Source organism: Amblyomma mixtum, chromosome 2 (assembly GCF_055824585.1).
Source record: "Amblyomma mixtum isolate Tamu chromosome 2, ASM5582458v1, whole genome shotgun sequence".
NCBI classification, from domain to species: domain Eukaryota; kingdom Metazoa; phylum Arthropoda; class Arachnida; order Ixodida; family Ixodidae; genus Amblyomma; species Amblyomma mixtum.
Window position 1 is genome coordinate 235,466,666 of NC_143013.1, and position 16,174 is coordinate 235,482,839.

At 47.7% G+C, this 16,174-nt stretch overlaps 1 protein-coding gene across 3 annotated transcripts in view; it reads right to left on the reverse strand.

Moving 5' to 3' along the window:
* Positions 1 to 13,474: 13,474 nt before the first annotated feature.
* Positions 13,475 to 16,174, reverse strand: part of LOC149362998 (sodium/iodide cotransporter-like) — a 56,982-nt gene continuing 54,282 nt past the window's right edge. For all 3 annotated transcript variants that reach the window (XM_089573326.1, XM_089573324.1, XM_089573327.1), the window contains 2 exons: positions 15,437 to 15,528; positions 13,475 to 13,671 (listed from right to left, as the gene is read on the reverse strand). In XM_089573326.1, the coding sequence (XP_089429452.1) occupies positions 13,540 to 13,671; positions 15,437 to 15,528 (224 nt within the window). In that variant the 3' untranslated portion in view covers positions 13,475 to 13,539. The remainder of the gene's footprint in view (positions 13,672 to 15,436; positions 15,529 to 16,174) is intronic.

Consider the following 16,174-nt stretch of genomic DNA (forward strand, 5'->3'; position numbering starts at 1 on the left):
GCTCCCAGAACATCAATTTGTTTTAGATAATGATTTGTTCCCGGGCGGATTAAGAATAAGTGCGTTTCTGCGCGCACCGGGCTGTGCAGGTGCTTTCGAATTGTTTAAAGAAGAGCCATTAAAAACTTCTTGTGCTGCTCGTAGGTTTTTTTTTTAATTCGTTGCTTTGAATTTACTTCTCCGTGTGGGTACGATACATGCAGTTTTACTAAGCTGTGTAGATTTTGTCTTTGCAGTTTGGGGTCCAAACAATGTAGTTCGCCCAATACCGCTTAATATTGCATGGCCCGGTTTGCAGTTATGAGGCTACGACGACGCAGTGATAAAGAGAGCGGGGATTAGTGGCACGTTTGTTGCTTACACATTGCTATTTTAAGCTGAGCTCTTCTGGCCAGTTCAACCTCTCTGAATAATGATATTGGCTAGTTGGATGTACTCCGTGTTGAAAGCAAAAACCCGCGCACACTGCCTAAGGAGAACGGCAGGGAGAAAAAGCGCTGTCTCGCAAAGGTGCAATGTAAAAGGAAGAATGCATATATAGGTACATACAGGTATTGGTCCGTGCGCGCTATTTTTTGTTTTCAATATAATTCTAACCTGGCGGTAACATGCCAGGGCTTCTTGCCTGTTCCTATTTTAATCCAGCTTTTTTTAATAAACGGGTTTTGCTCCACTCTAGAACATCGTCGTGGCTCTAAATACGATAATTTAAACAAAAACCAAACCCGTTGTTTATTTGTGCGTTGGCGGTTGCGTGGAATGATTGGAATTATCATGTTGTCAGTTGGTCAGATTTTCGCGCTTATGGTTCCGTGTCGTCGTGTCTGTGGTTTTTATCCGCTTTAGCTCCAAAAGCTAGTAACGCCCTCTTCCGCCCAAGTCTCTGGCACATGCGAGTGCCAGCATCCACGTGCGCAAGCTAATCACAGTGAATCATATGTGGCGCTCTTTATCGGTTACTGTATTTGCAACGAGGGCGTGATAAAATATATGTGCGATCTAATCTCACTCCACCAACCACCTGGTATCCATTGGCGTCGCCTTCTGCGCAGTCTAGGTTTGCATGCCATTTAAGCTACTAGAAGACAAAGCAGGGACGCCGAAAACTAATACAGGTTGTAGGACTCGTCTCATTTTTCGATCGTTCCGAGCAAATGTTATCTTGTGTTGTTGAGTTGCGCAGCAAACAGCTCTATGGTACTTACCGCTCGCCTCTTCATCTTGACAGCTGAAAACCGGGCCTCCGAGCTTTGCAAGCGCAACGAAAGTTACAGCGAGGGGGCCGGACCCTCAGGTGTGGGGACCTGTGGTGATGCCTCCGATCCTCGGCGACCGAAGCTGGACACAGCTGGCGGACGGACAATCAAGATCTAGCGGAGCTTCGTCCGGGAAAAGCCGTGGGCCTAGGCTGTATATCTCATGAAGCCTGCATTTCAGCGCTGCTGTCCGATTCCTGAATGGGAACAAGCCTTCCTGGAGAACTGAGAGTGGAGCTGGAGAGCCGAGTTGGAGATCCGACCGTAGCTAATTTGCCTTTTATATATCCAGAAATACTGCCGTATGTTTTCTTAAAGAGTTAGCAGGGGTGGGTAACACAGCATTTGAATCCAACAATGAAACTAATGTCGGTAGGCAGTTCTATATTAGATTGATCAGTCGGCATTGTACGTGAGAACCATCGAACTTTATTTCATATCTCTAAAGTGTGGGGTAAAAAAGAATATTCATTTGACCTATTTGAAGTTACTGCATTAAAGCGTACTGTATTATGAATAATGTCCCAATGGAGATGCAGGTGTCAATGTGCTCGGTGTTCACCTTTTTCTTTCTTCGGATGTTTTTTACATCCAAGTTTTTTGTTGCGCTCTGTATAACTGAGAAGAGGCTGAAAATCATTAGAGCGTGATTTGTTTTTTGTACTTTGCCCTTTATGTGAAATACATTTTTGAAAAAAAAATCGTTGTGGTTCTTTGGTATGAAATTTTGCAAAGCAATAGAAATAATGTATAGTCGCTTACAAAAATCCAAGGCTCCCACGTCTGCGGGGGCGAATTGGAACGCTGGTATTTCTTTCGTCAGCGCATTGTTAAGCGGCAACGAGTGACTCCAGACCACGGAGTATGATGGACAGGAGCGTCGACTCTACTAAATCGAGATGTTCTGTTTTGCTACGTCAGAGATAACTTTATAGAGTGTCTGATAGGTGGCGCTCGAAACTGGCGTTTGCCTACTGTTCCTGTATATCCTCCCGCAGGGAGCAGAGTTGCGCGAAGGCCCGCCAACATGTTCCAAGCAGTGCGGGAAAGCCACTTCTCGTGCGTACAGGTGCTGCGTTCATGAGCTGGCTGTGTAGAGCGCTTGGGTTTTTCGTTTAATTGCGTACAAATTTCACTCGATGCAAGTTTCTAAACGTAACGTTGAAAACTAATCTGTGATTTACCGAGGGTGTGCAAAGAGCATAAAAAAATCGTCAAAGGTTAACAGCAAATCATAATCATGACAAACAGAAGAAAAAACACTGGAAATGGCCTGCGAGTCTTTTTTTTCCTTCTGGAAAAAATAATTTCAGATGAACAAGCAGTCCCGCTCCGGATGAGACAGCGTCTGTCCCGTCCTGTCTTCCTGCGTACACAAGCTGCCGCGGTGGCTCATGGCGCTCGACTGCTGACCCGAAAGATGCGGGTTCGATCCTGATCGCGGCGGTGAATTTGTTGGAGGCGAAATTCTAGAGGCCCGTGTACTATGCGATGTCAGTGCACGTTAAAGATCCGCAGGTGGTCGAAATTTCCGCAGCCCCCGCGGCGTCTCTCATGGCCTGAGTCGCTTCGGGACATTAAATCCACATAAGCCCAACCTTCCTGCGTGCTCGTCTTAAGAACAAAAAGAGATTGCACGAAATGTAGCCGACAGCCCGGGCTCACATGAGGTGTCGAGCTGACAAGGGTTGGCTCGGCACTGTGCCTGTGAAGTCATCTTCTCCGCGTAGTGTTGAACACTTGATATCACGAAAATCATGTGATCGCCTCTCGGCGAATGGCGTTTGGAGCATCGAGGGCAAACAGACTCGCAACTCTGCTCCCTGCGCGTGAACATGCAAGAACACTAGCGCTGGCCCTCCTGCCGCGCCGCTGCCTCGTCGGCGGTTCTGGCGTTCGTGAGCTGCCGTATGCTTGGCGGCATTGGCCCCTGTCAAATGAAGCGCACGAGTACACACAGGTGACAACCAAAACGGAGCGAAGTTAGCGAGCTGCTTTCTTTATTGAACGTCTGTGTTTTTTGAAGCCGGCTGTGATGTACGCAATATCAGTAACAAACGAAACGCGAACACAAGCACACATAACCTCCGGATGAGAACAAAAGCACAGTTGTTTATCACTTCCAAACAGCAGAGTTCACGTCTTCGAAGTGAACTTTACAGGCGCTACTACTGATCTCCTTTTGCTCGTCAGGTTTGCAATTTCTCTGTTTTTTCATTTTTTTTTCAAGTTTAGTTTTTTTGGCTGATGGTGCATGGTCCGATCCATCAAAGGAAAAGAGTAATCTTAGAAACGAAACAGCTTTCCGTACGCTAAAAAGTAAGCAATATTCCACTCCTGGGTTTCCCAGCTAGCGGACGTCGCGCAGAGGCCGTATTCTGTCTGCTCTTCGCTAGCTGGTCGGTAAAATTGGTAAATGGGTTTTTGAGGAAAGAAAATGGCGCACTATCCGTCTCAGATGTCTTGGTGGACACTTGAACTACACCGTAAGGGAGGAAGGCAAGAGTGAAAGAAGAAAGAGGTGCCGTTGTAGAGGTCTCCAGAATAATTTAGACCACCTGGGGATCTTTAACGTGCACTCACATCGCCCAGCACACGGGCGCCTTTTGTGTTCCGTCTCTATCGAAACGCGGCCGTCGCGGTCAGGTTAGAAGCCGGGTACTCCGGCTCGGTAGACGAGCGCCTTAACCACAGAGCCACCGCGGCGGGTGGCTACTCGGCACAGCATTTAGTTTCGAGGCAACGTCGACAGATTGCGTGTTGATAAAGCTATTTCTACAATAGGGACACGGTGAGGAGGAAACGTGCAAAGCCATGCCGACAAATGAAGTGAAGCGGTGGGAGTTCGTGCAGCAGAATCGAGCTGACGAGCCGGAGTACCCGGGTTCGAACACACCCGCGTTTCGATGGAGGCTAAAAGCTGAAGGTGCCGATGTGCTGTACCACGGCCGCTCAATGGAGGCGCACTTGGTGCGGCCTGCCGCGTCGCGCCTCAATGGCTGGGGAAGCGCGTATTGGGAGAAGTTCAAGTTTCCGCCGTTATTCTCCGCGGGGGCGCCACTACTCCGTGACAAGCCGCCGCCGGCACGGACGGCCAGACTACGCGGAAGGACTGCGCTGGCTGTGTTGGCGTGTGTTTTCGTTTTAACTGCTCTGCATGACCGCTTGGTTCTGCTAGTTCTGCGTGCTTGTCATGGGTGCCTGTGTCGACAGCGTCCTAAGCGCATGCGACACCATGCCACGCAACTGCTGAATGCCGCTGTGCACCACAAACGCAAGAAAAGAACCGAAGATCGGTTACCATGAGTTCCCGCAGAAGCAGCAAGCTATGCAACATGGTGGTTTCAGCCCTTCTTCCCTATTATGAGCAATGTCCGGAGTTTATTTGGGAGAGAGAAGACAGCAGTCGCACCGAGGACCTCTGCAAAGCCTTTCTAACCAAACTAATTAATTCGACCACTGCTGACCAATTGGGCAGAAAACATCAATCTTACGGTGCAAAAAATCATACTTGCTCATAAACCGTTTTCGAGAATTGTTCTTCGCTTGTAAAATAGGCTTGAATTCCTTCGGTGCATCGCGTGGCTTCAAAATGAAACGAAAATCATTGGCTGAGCCTGCTGGTGTCTAGTTGACCCGGCTGTCTTGTGTTTTTTCCTTTTGCAACTGTTTGTGTCAGCAGTATATTTACGAGGGTAATCCCAAAAGTAACGTCTCCAAAGGGCTGCGGCCGCAGGGAAACTATATGCGTGGCTGCTCGCCATACTGCTGTGTTCATTGTTCCCCGTCTTCCAAACAAGCCATGACTCAGCGGGAAAGGGACTGTCAGTCTTGGCCCGGAAACCATTTGAAATGGAGCTCCCGTTTGTCGCTACCGCCAGGAGCGAAGTTCACGCAAATGGTCGAAGCAATGATGCGGGAATATCGGAGGATCACACTCGACGAACTCTGCATTTTGGTTCCTGGCGTTTCTAGAAGCACTATTCATAGGAGTTTGACTGGAAAGTTGAAATATCGGAAGGTGTGCGCAAGACGGGTTGCGCGATTGCTCACAGATGACCATCAACAACAATGCGTTTACTACTCCCGCGAATTTCTTCCGCGTTCTGTAGACGAAACGGAGACATTTTTGTATTCTATTGTTACGGGTGATGGAAAAAAACATTCCACTTCACGCCTCAGACCAAACAAGAATCACGTGAGTGGCGGCACTCCTCTTCGCCCAAGCCGCGAAAATTCAAGCTAACTCAGTCTGCCGGCAAAGTCATGGCAACTGTGTTTTGGGATCGAACATGCATATTGTTGGTGGACTTCTTGGCTCCTGGCCCCACAGTAAACGCGGACAGATATTGTGAGACCCTTAATAAGAAACTCAGACGGGCGATTCAAAATCGCAGAAGATGAACAGCGCTCGCCCCCACGATGCCTGTCAAACCATCGCTCTCCTAGAACAGTTTGTATGGGACGTCATAAGCCACTCACCTTACAGTCCGGACTTGGCACCAAGTGACTGCCACTTGTTTCCAAAGCTAAAAGAACCCCACGCTGTGAAGCGCTTCACTGATGATGACGAAGTGAAAGATGCGGTCAAACGCTTCCTCAACGGCACAGCGGCGAGCTGGTATGACATGGGCACTCAAAAACTGCCCCAGCGTCTGTAAAAAATCATAGACCGCAACGGCGATTATGTGGGAAAGTAGACAAATGGTTTCCCTTTTAAGTGAATGGTCTCCCTTTTAAGTGATTTGTAATTTGCTTAAAATAAACATGTCTTTCGATCTATAAAAGAACTGCAGACCCTAATTTTGGGATGACCCTCGCACGTGGTGGTACCCACTTGAAACTATTTCCAGCGAAAACGGAGCAAGTGGCTGAACTATAGTGCTGAACGTTACGACCACAAACGTAAATTTACAAAATGTGCACGTTGAATAAGTGGCCCGAAACCTTGTCCCGAGTTCAAGAATGTAATATGCAATAAGTTATTACAGTGGTTGAAACGCCCGTAACCGAATGGATGACTGCTCGGCGAAGCGCACTTCTGCCGCGATTCTCGGCGTAAACGCACGTGCGATTTGGAAACGCGCAGTGATGGTGACATGCCGCTATCACGCTATCAATAGCAAACTTGCACGTGGCATCGCCATAATGTGTGAAACGCAGCTTGTAAATGCTAAAATTATAAAGCGCCTACCGCGCGGACGCCTAAACGAAAGCACTGCATCGGCCGCTGTGCACACCTCTCCGCCCGGACCCGTCCCGGAGCGGTGGCGCCGCAGCGGTGGCGATGAGAACGACGCGACGGGCCGCACCCAGTGCGCTCTCCATTGAGCGGCCGTGGCTGTACTATACAGTCAGGGCACGTCAATGATCCCCGGGTGGTCGAAATTGCCCCGGAGCCCTCCATTACAGCACGTCTTCCTTTCCTCTTTCTTCCCCTCCTTTATCCCTTCCCTTACAGAGTGGTTCACGTGTCCATCGAGATGGAAGAGAGATACTTCTCCATTTCCTTTTCTGAAAAACCAATTTCTTCAATTCGAATGAAGTGCGGCTCACCGGAATCGGCGCTCCTGTCCATCTTACTCCGTGCTGCAGACTAAGCCTTCACTCTAGGGCGGCCGCTTAAAGCCAATGCCAAATTTCACGTGCTTCCTCTGCGTCGGTGCTGACACTCTCTACGAAGAAAGGCGCTGCATGCTCACGCTTATTTACGCGCGCTGCGGGAAGCACACGGCGCGTGCATCTAGGCCGTCAAAAAATGTGCCAGGGTGAAGGGAAGTCGCTTTGGGTGCGGTTCAGTGCCGCTGTAGGGGCAATCCTAGGGCCGCATAGCGTCAAGCCACCGCTCTGAAATATGCTCCAGCCCTGCGTATCTTTTTTAACACGTGAGTGTTAAAGGCCTCGTGTCGCAGAAGAACAGGTTTCGGCGTCAAAGGCCGAATCAACAGTCGTGACGTCACAACCACATCATCTCGCACGGTTAATTCGAACATCACACTGCGATTATACTATTGCTTATCGTGTATATATGCAGCTGTATCAGAGCGTGGAGCCGGCATGGTGAAAGGTATAAATTGGTTATAGCCTGGTCGAATTAGTGGGTGAACAAACTGCGATATGGTGAATGGGAGCGAAATAGTTTGGCACTGAACGAAAAGTTGCGCCATAATGCAACGTGTTCGTTAGAGAAAAAAATTATCGACAACGAAAAGCGGTTCCCACTGTCCATCTATTCGCAAGCCTCGGCTGCATTGAGGGTTCTTCATATAGCGTTTGCGAGCAGACTTTGTCTTACGCCGGAGCTGAGTTTCATGACGAAATCTGGGGGCTTCGTGTTCTGCTTCACATACGGTTGGGGTTAGCCGCTGTCTATGCTTTCTTTATAGCGTACGTGCGACTATGCTGCGTGCAGCCCTTGCGCCCCGTTTTTTCCAAGGGCCGTCTGGCCACGCCGAACATTTCACATTTGCAACAGCTCCGAGGTCATATAGCGGGTAACCGTGCGCTTCCATTGATCACCCCCGCATACTGACTAAACACATTGCTCGACAGCGCACAGTGGTGTGGCGGTTGAAAGAACGACACCTGGAAGACAGCTAAAAAATGGCAGTGGTTTAGCTCTGGTTAAACCTGGTTGTGTTGAGAAAGCAACGGTTGCCTGGATACGCTTAGGATTCGCTTGTGGTGAGGCTGGCGAAGCGAGCGCCAGAGGCGGCGGAGGCAGCTGCTGCGGTTGCTAAGCGACGGCTCAAGGTCATTCGTGGAGACGCCGAAGGAGCGAAACGGTCGGTAAAAACAATGTTCATACGGACTACAGAAAACAACGCTGTGTGTAGGTGTATGTTTCACATGCCTGATGTTTCGAAAAGTGCCCGGCGCTGTACTGTAGTACTGCGTGCCCCGTTATCGGCGCCGCCGCGGTGGCTCAGCGGTTATGGTGCTCGGCTGCTGACCCAAAAGACGCGGGTTCGATCCCGGCCGCGGCGGCTAGAATTTCTTTGGAGGAGAAATTCTAGAGGCCAGTGTACTGTGCGATGTCAGTGCACGTTAAAGAACCCCAGGTGGTCGAAATTTCCGGAGCCCTCCACTACGGCGTCTCTCATAGCCTTAGTCGCTTTGGGACGTTAAACCCCCTAAACCAAACCAAATCGTTATCGGCAGATGTCGGCGAGCTGGCGCTGGAGAAGCGGCCAGCAGCAGTGGCGAAACACGGCCCCTTACAAATCGCGTCATGCAGAAAAAAAACAACAACTATGGGGACACTTAAGTAACCTTAAGAGTGAAAAGTGATACTTCACATTCATCGCAAGCTTCTGCTGCAACTTCAATATGTTTATGCATTCGTTTCTTTGCAAATGTGTGCCCATTGCTCTTATCGGACTGCTAGCTGCAGTAGCACATATCCGCTGTCTTGTGACAGTGCCGGCATAAGCGAATATCGCCTTTTTCAGACCTTTGATATCAATTCTCTGTCTAGGTTGCTTTCTAGAGACTAGTTTGCTCACAATCCATTGGGCCGTTTGCATTTGTGGAAAAATTCACGGTACCTTTCTTGGCCAATCATCGATTTATATTTAATTGCCACCTTCTTCAGTGGAACGGTCTGCAGGATTTGATAACGCAGTACGGTGACGTATTCTCTCAAAATCAGCGAATTTCATGGCACTGCACATCGGCGGCGTTATGGTGGGGTGACAGACCTAACGCTACTTCATTTAAATGTTGCTTTGTTTCAGAATTCCGGTTCGGTCGGAAACTCTCGCCGCATGTAGCGCTTCGAAAGGTTGCCGGTTATTGAGAGTTCTGCGCCCTACATCGCTTTGGCGTGTAGGAATTTCTTGTGAAGTGTAGTCAGCACTTGTGGCAAGTAGCTTACCAATTGACTATGAGTGGTGCGGCGTGGGTTATTGGCATGCTTACGTAATTACAGCTTGGTACGGCGTGTGAGACCACAAGAAAAGGGCGAGGTATGCGTCGCACGCTCACAGTGCGCGGCTCTCGGACAGCCGTCACGATCGCGACAGGTTCGCTTGGCGAAACCACTCCGTAAACTCGCATCTTCAATTCCAAAAATAGCCTAAACACTCGGGCCCAGGCGAAGAGGAGTCCGAATCTTGAGGCCCAAATCTTGAACCCCGTTTCATTATGGACGCTTGCGGACGCTTTCTGGCAAGAACGCCTCAACCAGTGTACTTCACCCGGCCACGTGGAATCAAAATCCCGGAAAGGGCTGTGTACACCCCAGAGCCCATCCAGGCCTGCAACTTCAAAGCCTGGCCCAGCCGAAGCCCGACGAAACAGCCCATTTCCTGGTTTCTGAGTAGGTCCGAATCCATACCGTGCTGTGCAAGGAACATTTACAAGGAAATTCGTTGTGAGGGCTGCAAGTTTAAAATTTCTGATGCTCTTTATTGAGTACTAACATTCCTCCATGAAAGTGTTTTGTAGAGCGCAGCTCTTCGGCGCCTGTTTCTTCGTTTCGCGGCGTCACCGTTGCCGTCGCCGTTGTCCGTTGTAACCTAAAGTCCCTCGATAATATGAAAGTAACGTCTCTCTGTGAACTATGCCGCCACGCCGCGTACCCTCGCCGATCCTCCTCTCTCACCTCTCTCATGGGCGCTTTCTCAACGATGATTGGCTCCGCGGGCGGCCTCCGGGAAAAGCGCGCGAAAAGTTCGCTCTTTTTGTGTTTTTTCGTCGGCGCCATTTTTTAGGCAGCCGCCGCTGCAACGACCGAGCTCCCTAGCATTGCGCGTTTGCACTTCGCGTTATTCGCGCTCTTTTAGTGCAGCACTATGCCGAGTTGCTGCGCATTTCAGTGCACGAGCCGGCGGGAAAAAAGCTTTGTTCTTTTCGCGATTCCGAGCGGCAAGAAAAACAGCATTAGAAGAAAAAAGTGGCTGCACAACATCGGCCGCAAGAACTTTACCCCGACGAAGACTGCCCACCTCTGCGAGGTACTGTGCGTTTCTTCCAAGCGACTGTGTATACTGAAACTGATTGAAAGCGCATCAAAAAGCTGACAATCTCACTTAATGCACTGATCATTTTGCGTCGTTATGCGCGTTATTGTTTTCACTTCATGGTTCCGCTGAACGTGCTATAATAGCGGTTCTAATGCATACAATGCGCATAGATTCGCATACAATACCCGCTTTATTTCTGGCGCATGTCGCGAGTGAGTTTTAACCTAGATTTTTTTTATAAATGCAACTTCTCTAACGATCCACGCTTATTTGTTGTTTTGCTGAACCGTTACACTTCTACCAAGTGAGATGTATCAATGCCACATTCTCGGAAAATACCTCATATTGCATTCACATAAATCGTTCATTTTTTAATCACTTCAGTGCTTTCCAGTGTTGCCTGAATGTACTCAAGTGTTGTAAATATGCAATGCATGCCATTTTTGTATATTCATTTCTACAGTTTGTGATCATTTCCTTTAGTTGAGCATGGTCGCGTGGCCTTTTGTTGACTACATCATCCGCTCAAAACCTATAGGTCTACATCTGAGCTATTTCATTTCCCTAAGTATGTTTTTTTCTGTGTTTTGTTTTGAGTACTGCCCCCAACCAGTGATAGATGTCCACAGCTGGCTTCTTCGTGGTTTTTATGTATATTTTCGGTGTAAAACTACACGACTCATCTATAATAAACATTGCATCTGAAAAATTGTCTGTCTGTGTCATATTGTGACTGCATTTATACTCAAGACTGATATTAGTCAGGCACTTGCTTTAGGGTAGCCTTGACTGTGGCTGACCAAATTGCTAAGACCCTATAACTTTCTCTTGGGTTTTGTCACGGTCGTTGCTATTAGTTTCTTTCTTTCGTAACAACATCTCGTTAAGGGGATTTAAAAAAGGAATAGAATGTGGGCGGAAAATGCCTATGTGTACCAAACTTTGGGGGTGGTCTACCTAAATTTGGAAGCCAACACTGAGTTTCGCATAGTCAAATTAGGTTGGACCCCAATGTTGGTCAAATATGGACGACGTCAAATTTATGGGCTCCAGAAAGACATATTTTGGCGATAGCCCACCTAATTTTGGAGGTCACTATTGAATTGTTCATACTAAAATTAGGCTTGACTCCAATTTTGATGAAATTCGGACGAGGTCAAATTTCGGTGGTCGAGAGGGCCAAATTTTGGGGTGCGGACACTTTCCTTGGATGACGGGAAATCGGTGCGCGGATCTTTGGCTCCCGGTTTCAGCTCGACATCACCTCAAGGTCGCCGACAGCGGGAGCTAATGTCGCTTCATGCTTAATAGAAAAAAGTTCATATTCGTTTTCAAGCCGCCGCGAAAATTCTCAACTACAAAAACGATTAAGCCGTTGGATGTGCACTGCGCGGTGCCAAACTCAGACTGACCCTTGATGAAAAATTTTAGGACGGCCAACAAAGCACATGCCCCAGCTTGTTCCCACATTCATCCCACTTCTGAAACTCCACTCGTGAACAACTTCAAAAACTGTACTTCTGCGATAATTAGTTTGAAGTGAATGTACATTTAACTAAACATTGGTATGCTGAAAATATTCAGGAATGCTGAAATATATTGTAAACATAATGCTTCATATTGATGCCATGTTGAGACTGACGGTATTGAAAAGTCAAAAGGAACGTGAGATGGATGCAGCAAGTGGTTTTGTTCGCGCCGCAATGCCTCATAATTGGCACTATCATTGCGCGTACGAGACGCTAATTTATGTGGCCCGTGGCAGTGGAGCGTGTCGCATGTCTTTCTCGTGTTTTTATTCAATAACAGAGCGTGGAAAAGCGCGAACTTAAAAGCGCGCGCATGTGCCAGCCAACTGCGCGGACGGCGAGCGAGCGGTGCCCAAAAAAGCGTGCCGTGTGCAATGCCAATTTCACATCTCCTGTGTTAGTCTCCCGCTCTGGCGACCGACAGACGTGCACTGCGTTGTGCCTTGGACCGACTCCATCTTCGCCCTTTGACAGAGGATAAGATCCAGGGGCCGTGGCCACAAAAATCGACTGCCCTCAAGGCCTGTAAGGCTCTGCTCAGCTTCCTGAGAGCAACTGTCTGCAGGGACCAGTTGGGACAGTGCCCTTCGCATCCCTCTTTCTTTCCCCTTTTCAGTCCCCTCATCCCTCTTTCCCTGTGGAGTGCACCTAACCAGAACACCCTTCTAGTTTACATCCCTGCCTTCTCGCTTCCTCTTTATCTCTCTTTCTACTTTATATTCTTGTTATTCGCAGAAAATACAAAGAACCTCACGATACTCTGCGCGAACGTGGTCATTATCACTGCGGAATTGTCCTCTTTGCTTATACGTGTGACATGTAAAATGTTTCCTGCGCCACCACAAAATGTTTCGTCGGGAACGAAAATCAATGGGATGCAGCGAAAATTCATAGTTTCAGCCATGATTTTAACAAGCTGCACGTAGTGGCAGCGATGAAATTCTGTAGCTTTTGTCCAGATTTTGTAGGCTCGTTTTTAATAATTACACCTTCCAAGGCCATGATTGCACTGTTTTTGATACTTATTTAATACGTTTCTGTTGTAGTCTTGAGATTGCCCTAACGGCCAGGAAGGCGGAAAAAAACTTCCGTATTCCTGTTTGAACTGCGTTGCGTGTTGGAAATAACGTTTTTGGCCAACCAACAACACTTAGCGCTGATGTTTTTGGGAGAAACTTCATATTCTAAACATCTACTGCTAATATCATCACCACATATGCGCAGCATGTAGTTTAATAGTTTTTGAAACTTTAGAAAACAGAATCCAGACATGATAAATAAAAACAAACCCCGTAGGCTAAAAAAATTTACCTCTTTGCCTTAATCTTCTTGCCCCTGCATGGGCCGCATTCCTAATTAATATCCAAAGCATTATACCATCGAGCTGGCATGGCGGAGCGGATAGCGTGGTCGTCTCGCACTACGGAGACCCTGGTTGGATTCCCCAACTCGAACAATTTCCTACTCGGTTTTATTTATATTCCTGCTCCGACTAGAGAGGTTAAATAGGCTAATTTGTTAATTAACTAATTAGCTAAACTCAGTCCCACTTACATGGAGCATCACTATACCATCCCTTTAATTGGTTGGACGGTTAATAGCCAAAGTACAATTGGCCCCATTTGAATTTCTCGCACTGTGACGTCACTCCCATTTCGACCGATTGAAAAGCGTGACATTTCTGTCGACAACTCCTGCTTACAACGATGAGGCTTGAATGGCGTCCGCTTTTATAAACCTTTTATTTTTGCGAAAAGACCGGTCTTCTGAATGTCAGATACCTCGATATCACTCAGCAAGATACTCCTCTTTGTCGTGCGCATTGAGGTTCGGGCTGAGGTCGCTGCCAAAGAAACTATGTTCGTCATCATCTTCTTCCGGAGCATTGATGGTGAAGGTTTTGCAAGTTGTTTCTTGAAGCTGTGGAAGTAGAACAACAAAATACTTCAGTTTCGCAATTCCAACACGTGGTCTGATTGGCAAAAACAACATGGCTGTCGAGCGAATTACCCTTTCCTTTTCTAAGTATGGTAGATAAGCCTTGTGCCCTATGTTTACCTTTCTGTTCTGTAACTTCTGCATCTAGTGAAATGATTTAAAGGTGTGTTTTGAGGCTTGAAATAAAAGTATAGGTGGCCATCTTTCTCACATGTATAATCAGCGATGATTCACCCGGTCAGTGCCGCATTAATATGTGCATACATTTCTAGAGGAACGGATATTGCTGTTTCGCGTAAGCCAGCCAGATTTCTTTTGCAACCTTGTGCCATTGAACATTTCTAGATCTTTAGGGTGGTCTAGCGTCAAAAGCTGTGCGCTGTTAGTGCCACTAACTCCTCCCCTCCCCCTTCCCTCAACCTTTCGCAATGGCTTGCAGACCGCTTGTAGAAGTATATCCCTGCTGGGGAAGACTGTACCGAAATGTGATGTATGTAGCCGCCGCGTTGGCTCAGTGGTTATAGCGCTCGCCTGCTGACCCGAAAGACGTGGATTCAATCCCAGCCGCGGTGGTGGAATTTCGATGGAGGCAAAATTCTAGAGCCGCGTTTTCTGCCCGATGTCAGTGCACGTTAATGAACCCCAGGTGGTCGAAATTTCAGGATGCCTTCACTACGGCGTCCCTTCTAGCCTGAGTCATTTTGGGACGTTAAATCCCATAAACCATAAACCGGGATATGATGCGTTGCTGATTCTGAAGTTCTCTTTGAATGTACGGCTTGCAAATTCAGCACTGCAAGATAATCCACGCAGCAAAACTTGTTAAACACACTTATCATACAAGATTTTCAAGATAGCGAAAAGGTGAATCACGAAGTCTTTGTATTTTAGGTCTCGTCAGCAAGAAAGTACTGCTATTGTTTAGAAACGCCGCTGGTAAGGGGGAAGTCATACGGATAAGTTGGCGAACAGACGGGTTCCCACGCAATTTATGCAGAGCTAGCGGCAAACGTTTGTTTGCCTACTTCCTTGAAAGCCGTTCCTGTTATATTTTAAAGTAATATGGCGGGGCGAAAAATGCTTAACGAAAACCCTCAAGTGGTAAAACTCATTATTTTAGGAGATGCAGAGCGTCGTTATAGGCTGAACAGCAAAACAGGTATAAGAAGTGGTCGCTAATCACGCCCGAACGACAATCAGTGGCAAAATATGCAAACTAACCACGCATATCGCTGGCCAGGTTTAATGAGGCACGAAACAAACACTACACGCATACGGGAACTCTATACCTGTCTTCAATTGTCTTACGTCACCCCCGCCATCTTTTGAGCGAATACTGGGAGCTTATTTCTACCGCCAGGCTCCTCAGATGGCAGCTTAATATTCCGCGCTACTAGAAGAAAGAATTCTTAGCTATCTAGACCTAAGCATGCCTCAGAATCGGCTAAGTGACTATAATGCTAGTGTCGAAAAGCGACACATTATGCACGGTTATGGATTCATGAATTCACCTGAGATTTCAAGTCCTGACAATCTGAAGGCAATTGGGGGCCTTCAAACTTTGCAGTGCCGCGACAAAGGCCACTTAGTTGTTCATGATTCTGACCATGCACTAATGAAACGACATTTGTAACAGAAAGGGCACCCGCAGCCCCCCCCCCCCCCCCCCCCCCTAACCCGTCTTTGTCCTTGCTGTTTCACGAGTCGAGTTCCGTAAATGCTCGGTAAGAAAGAATTGAAAACCTACCTGAAGTTTGTGAAGAAATTCTTTGCTTTTCCAAACGCGCAGAAATACGGTACTGCTTAGATACAAATTTTTTCTTGATGTCTTGGCACCTCCTGCGTAAGATGCGCGAAGCACGATTCCGTTCATTAAAATAATGGGCGTTATGACAAGTGAATGCAAACGTAATTTTCTCATTTGCCAGCAAGCAGAGTTGAGCAAAATGTTCGGTGCACCCCAACGACATTTTACAGACAGTAACACATCTGGTACCCGGTTCCAGGATAACTGTGTGATCTCAACGCATGCTTGTTAACAGCACTGCATTGCATTTACTGCGCTATGGGGCGTCTGTGTAGCAGTTTCCAAATATCCTCATACAACTTCGGCTTAAAATCTACCAATTCCACAGATGACTTAGCTGAGAAATTTTGCAAATATGTAAGTATTTCCGCACAGTGAACGGCCAAGTAGTCGCTTTTTGAACGGTTGGCTTTTTTTTTAGGGGGGGGGGGGGGGGGCAGTGCAGCATCACAATGCGGGCTTGCTTAGTATGCTTCGCGCAACCAAAGATAAATGGCGGGACGTTACCGTGGCCATCTCGCAGTTGTAAAAAATTGGCAGTGGTTTAGCTCAGCTATGCCAGGATATACGTAGCGTGACGTAGGTACATCTTCGGTTACGTCAAGTTGTTTTTGCTTATCGTCATGGCTACGTGTTAAGCATTAAAGACGAGACACGTGGTAAAGGCAGCACGTGCTA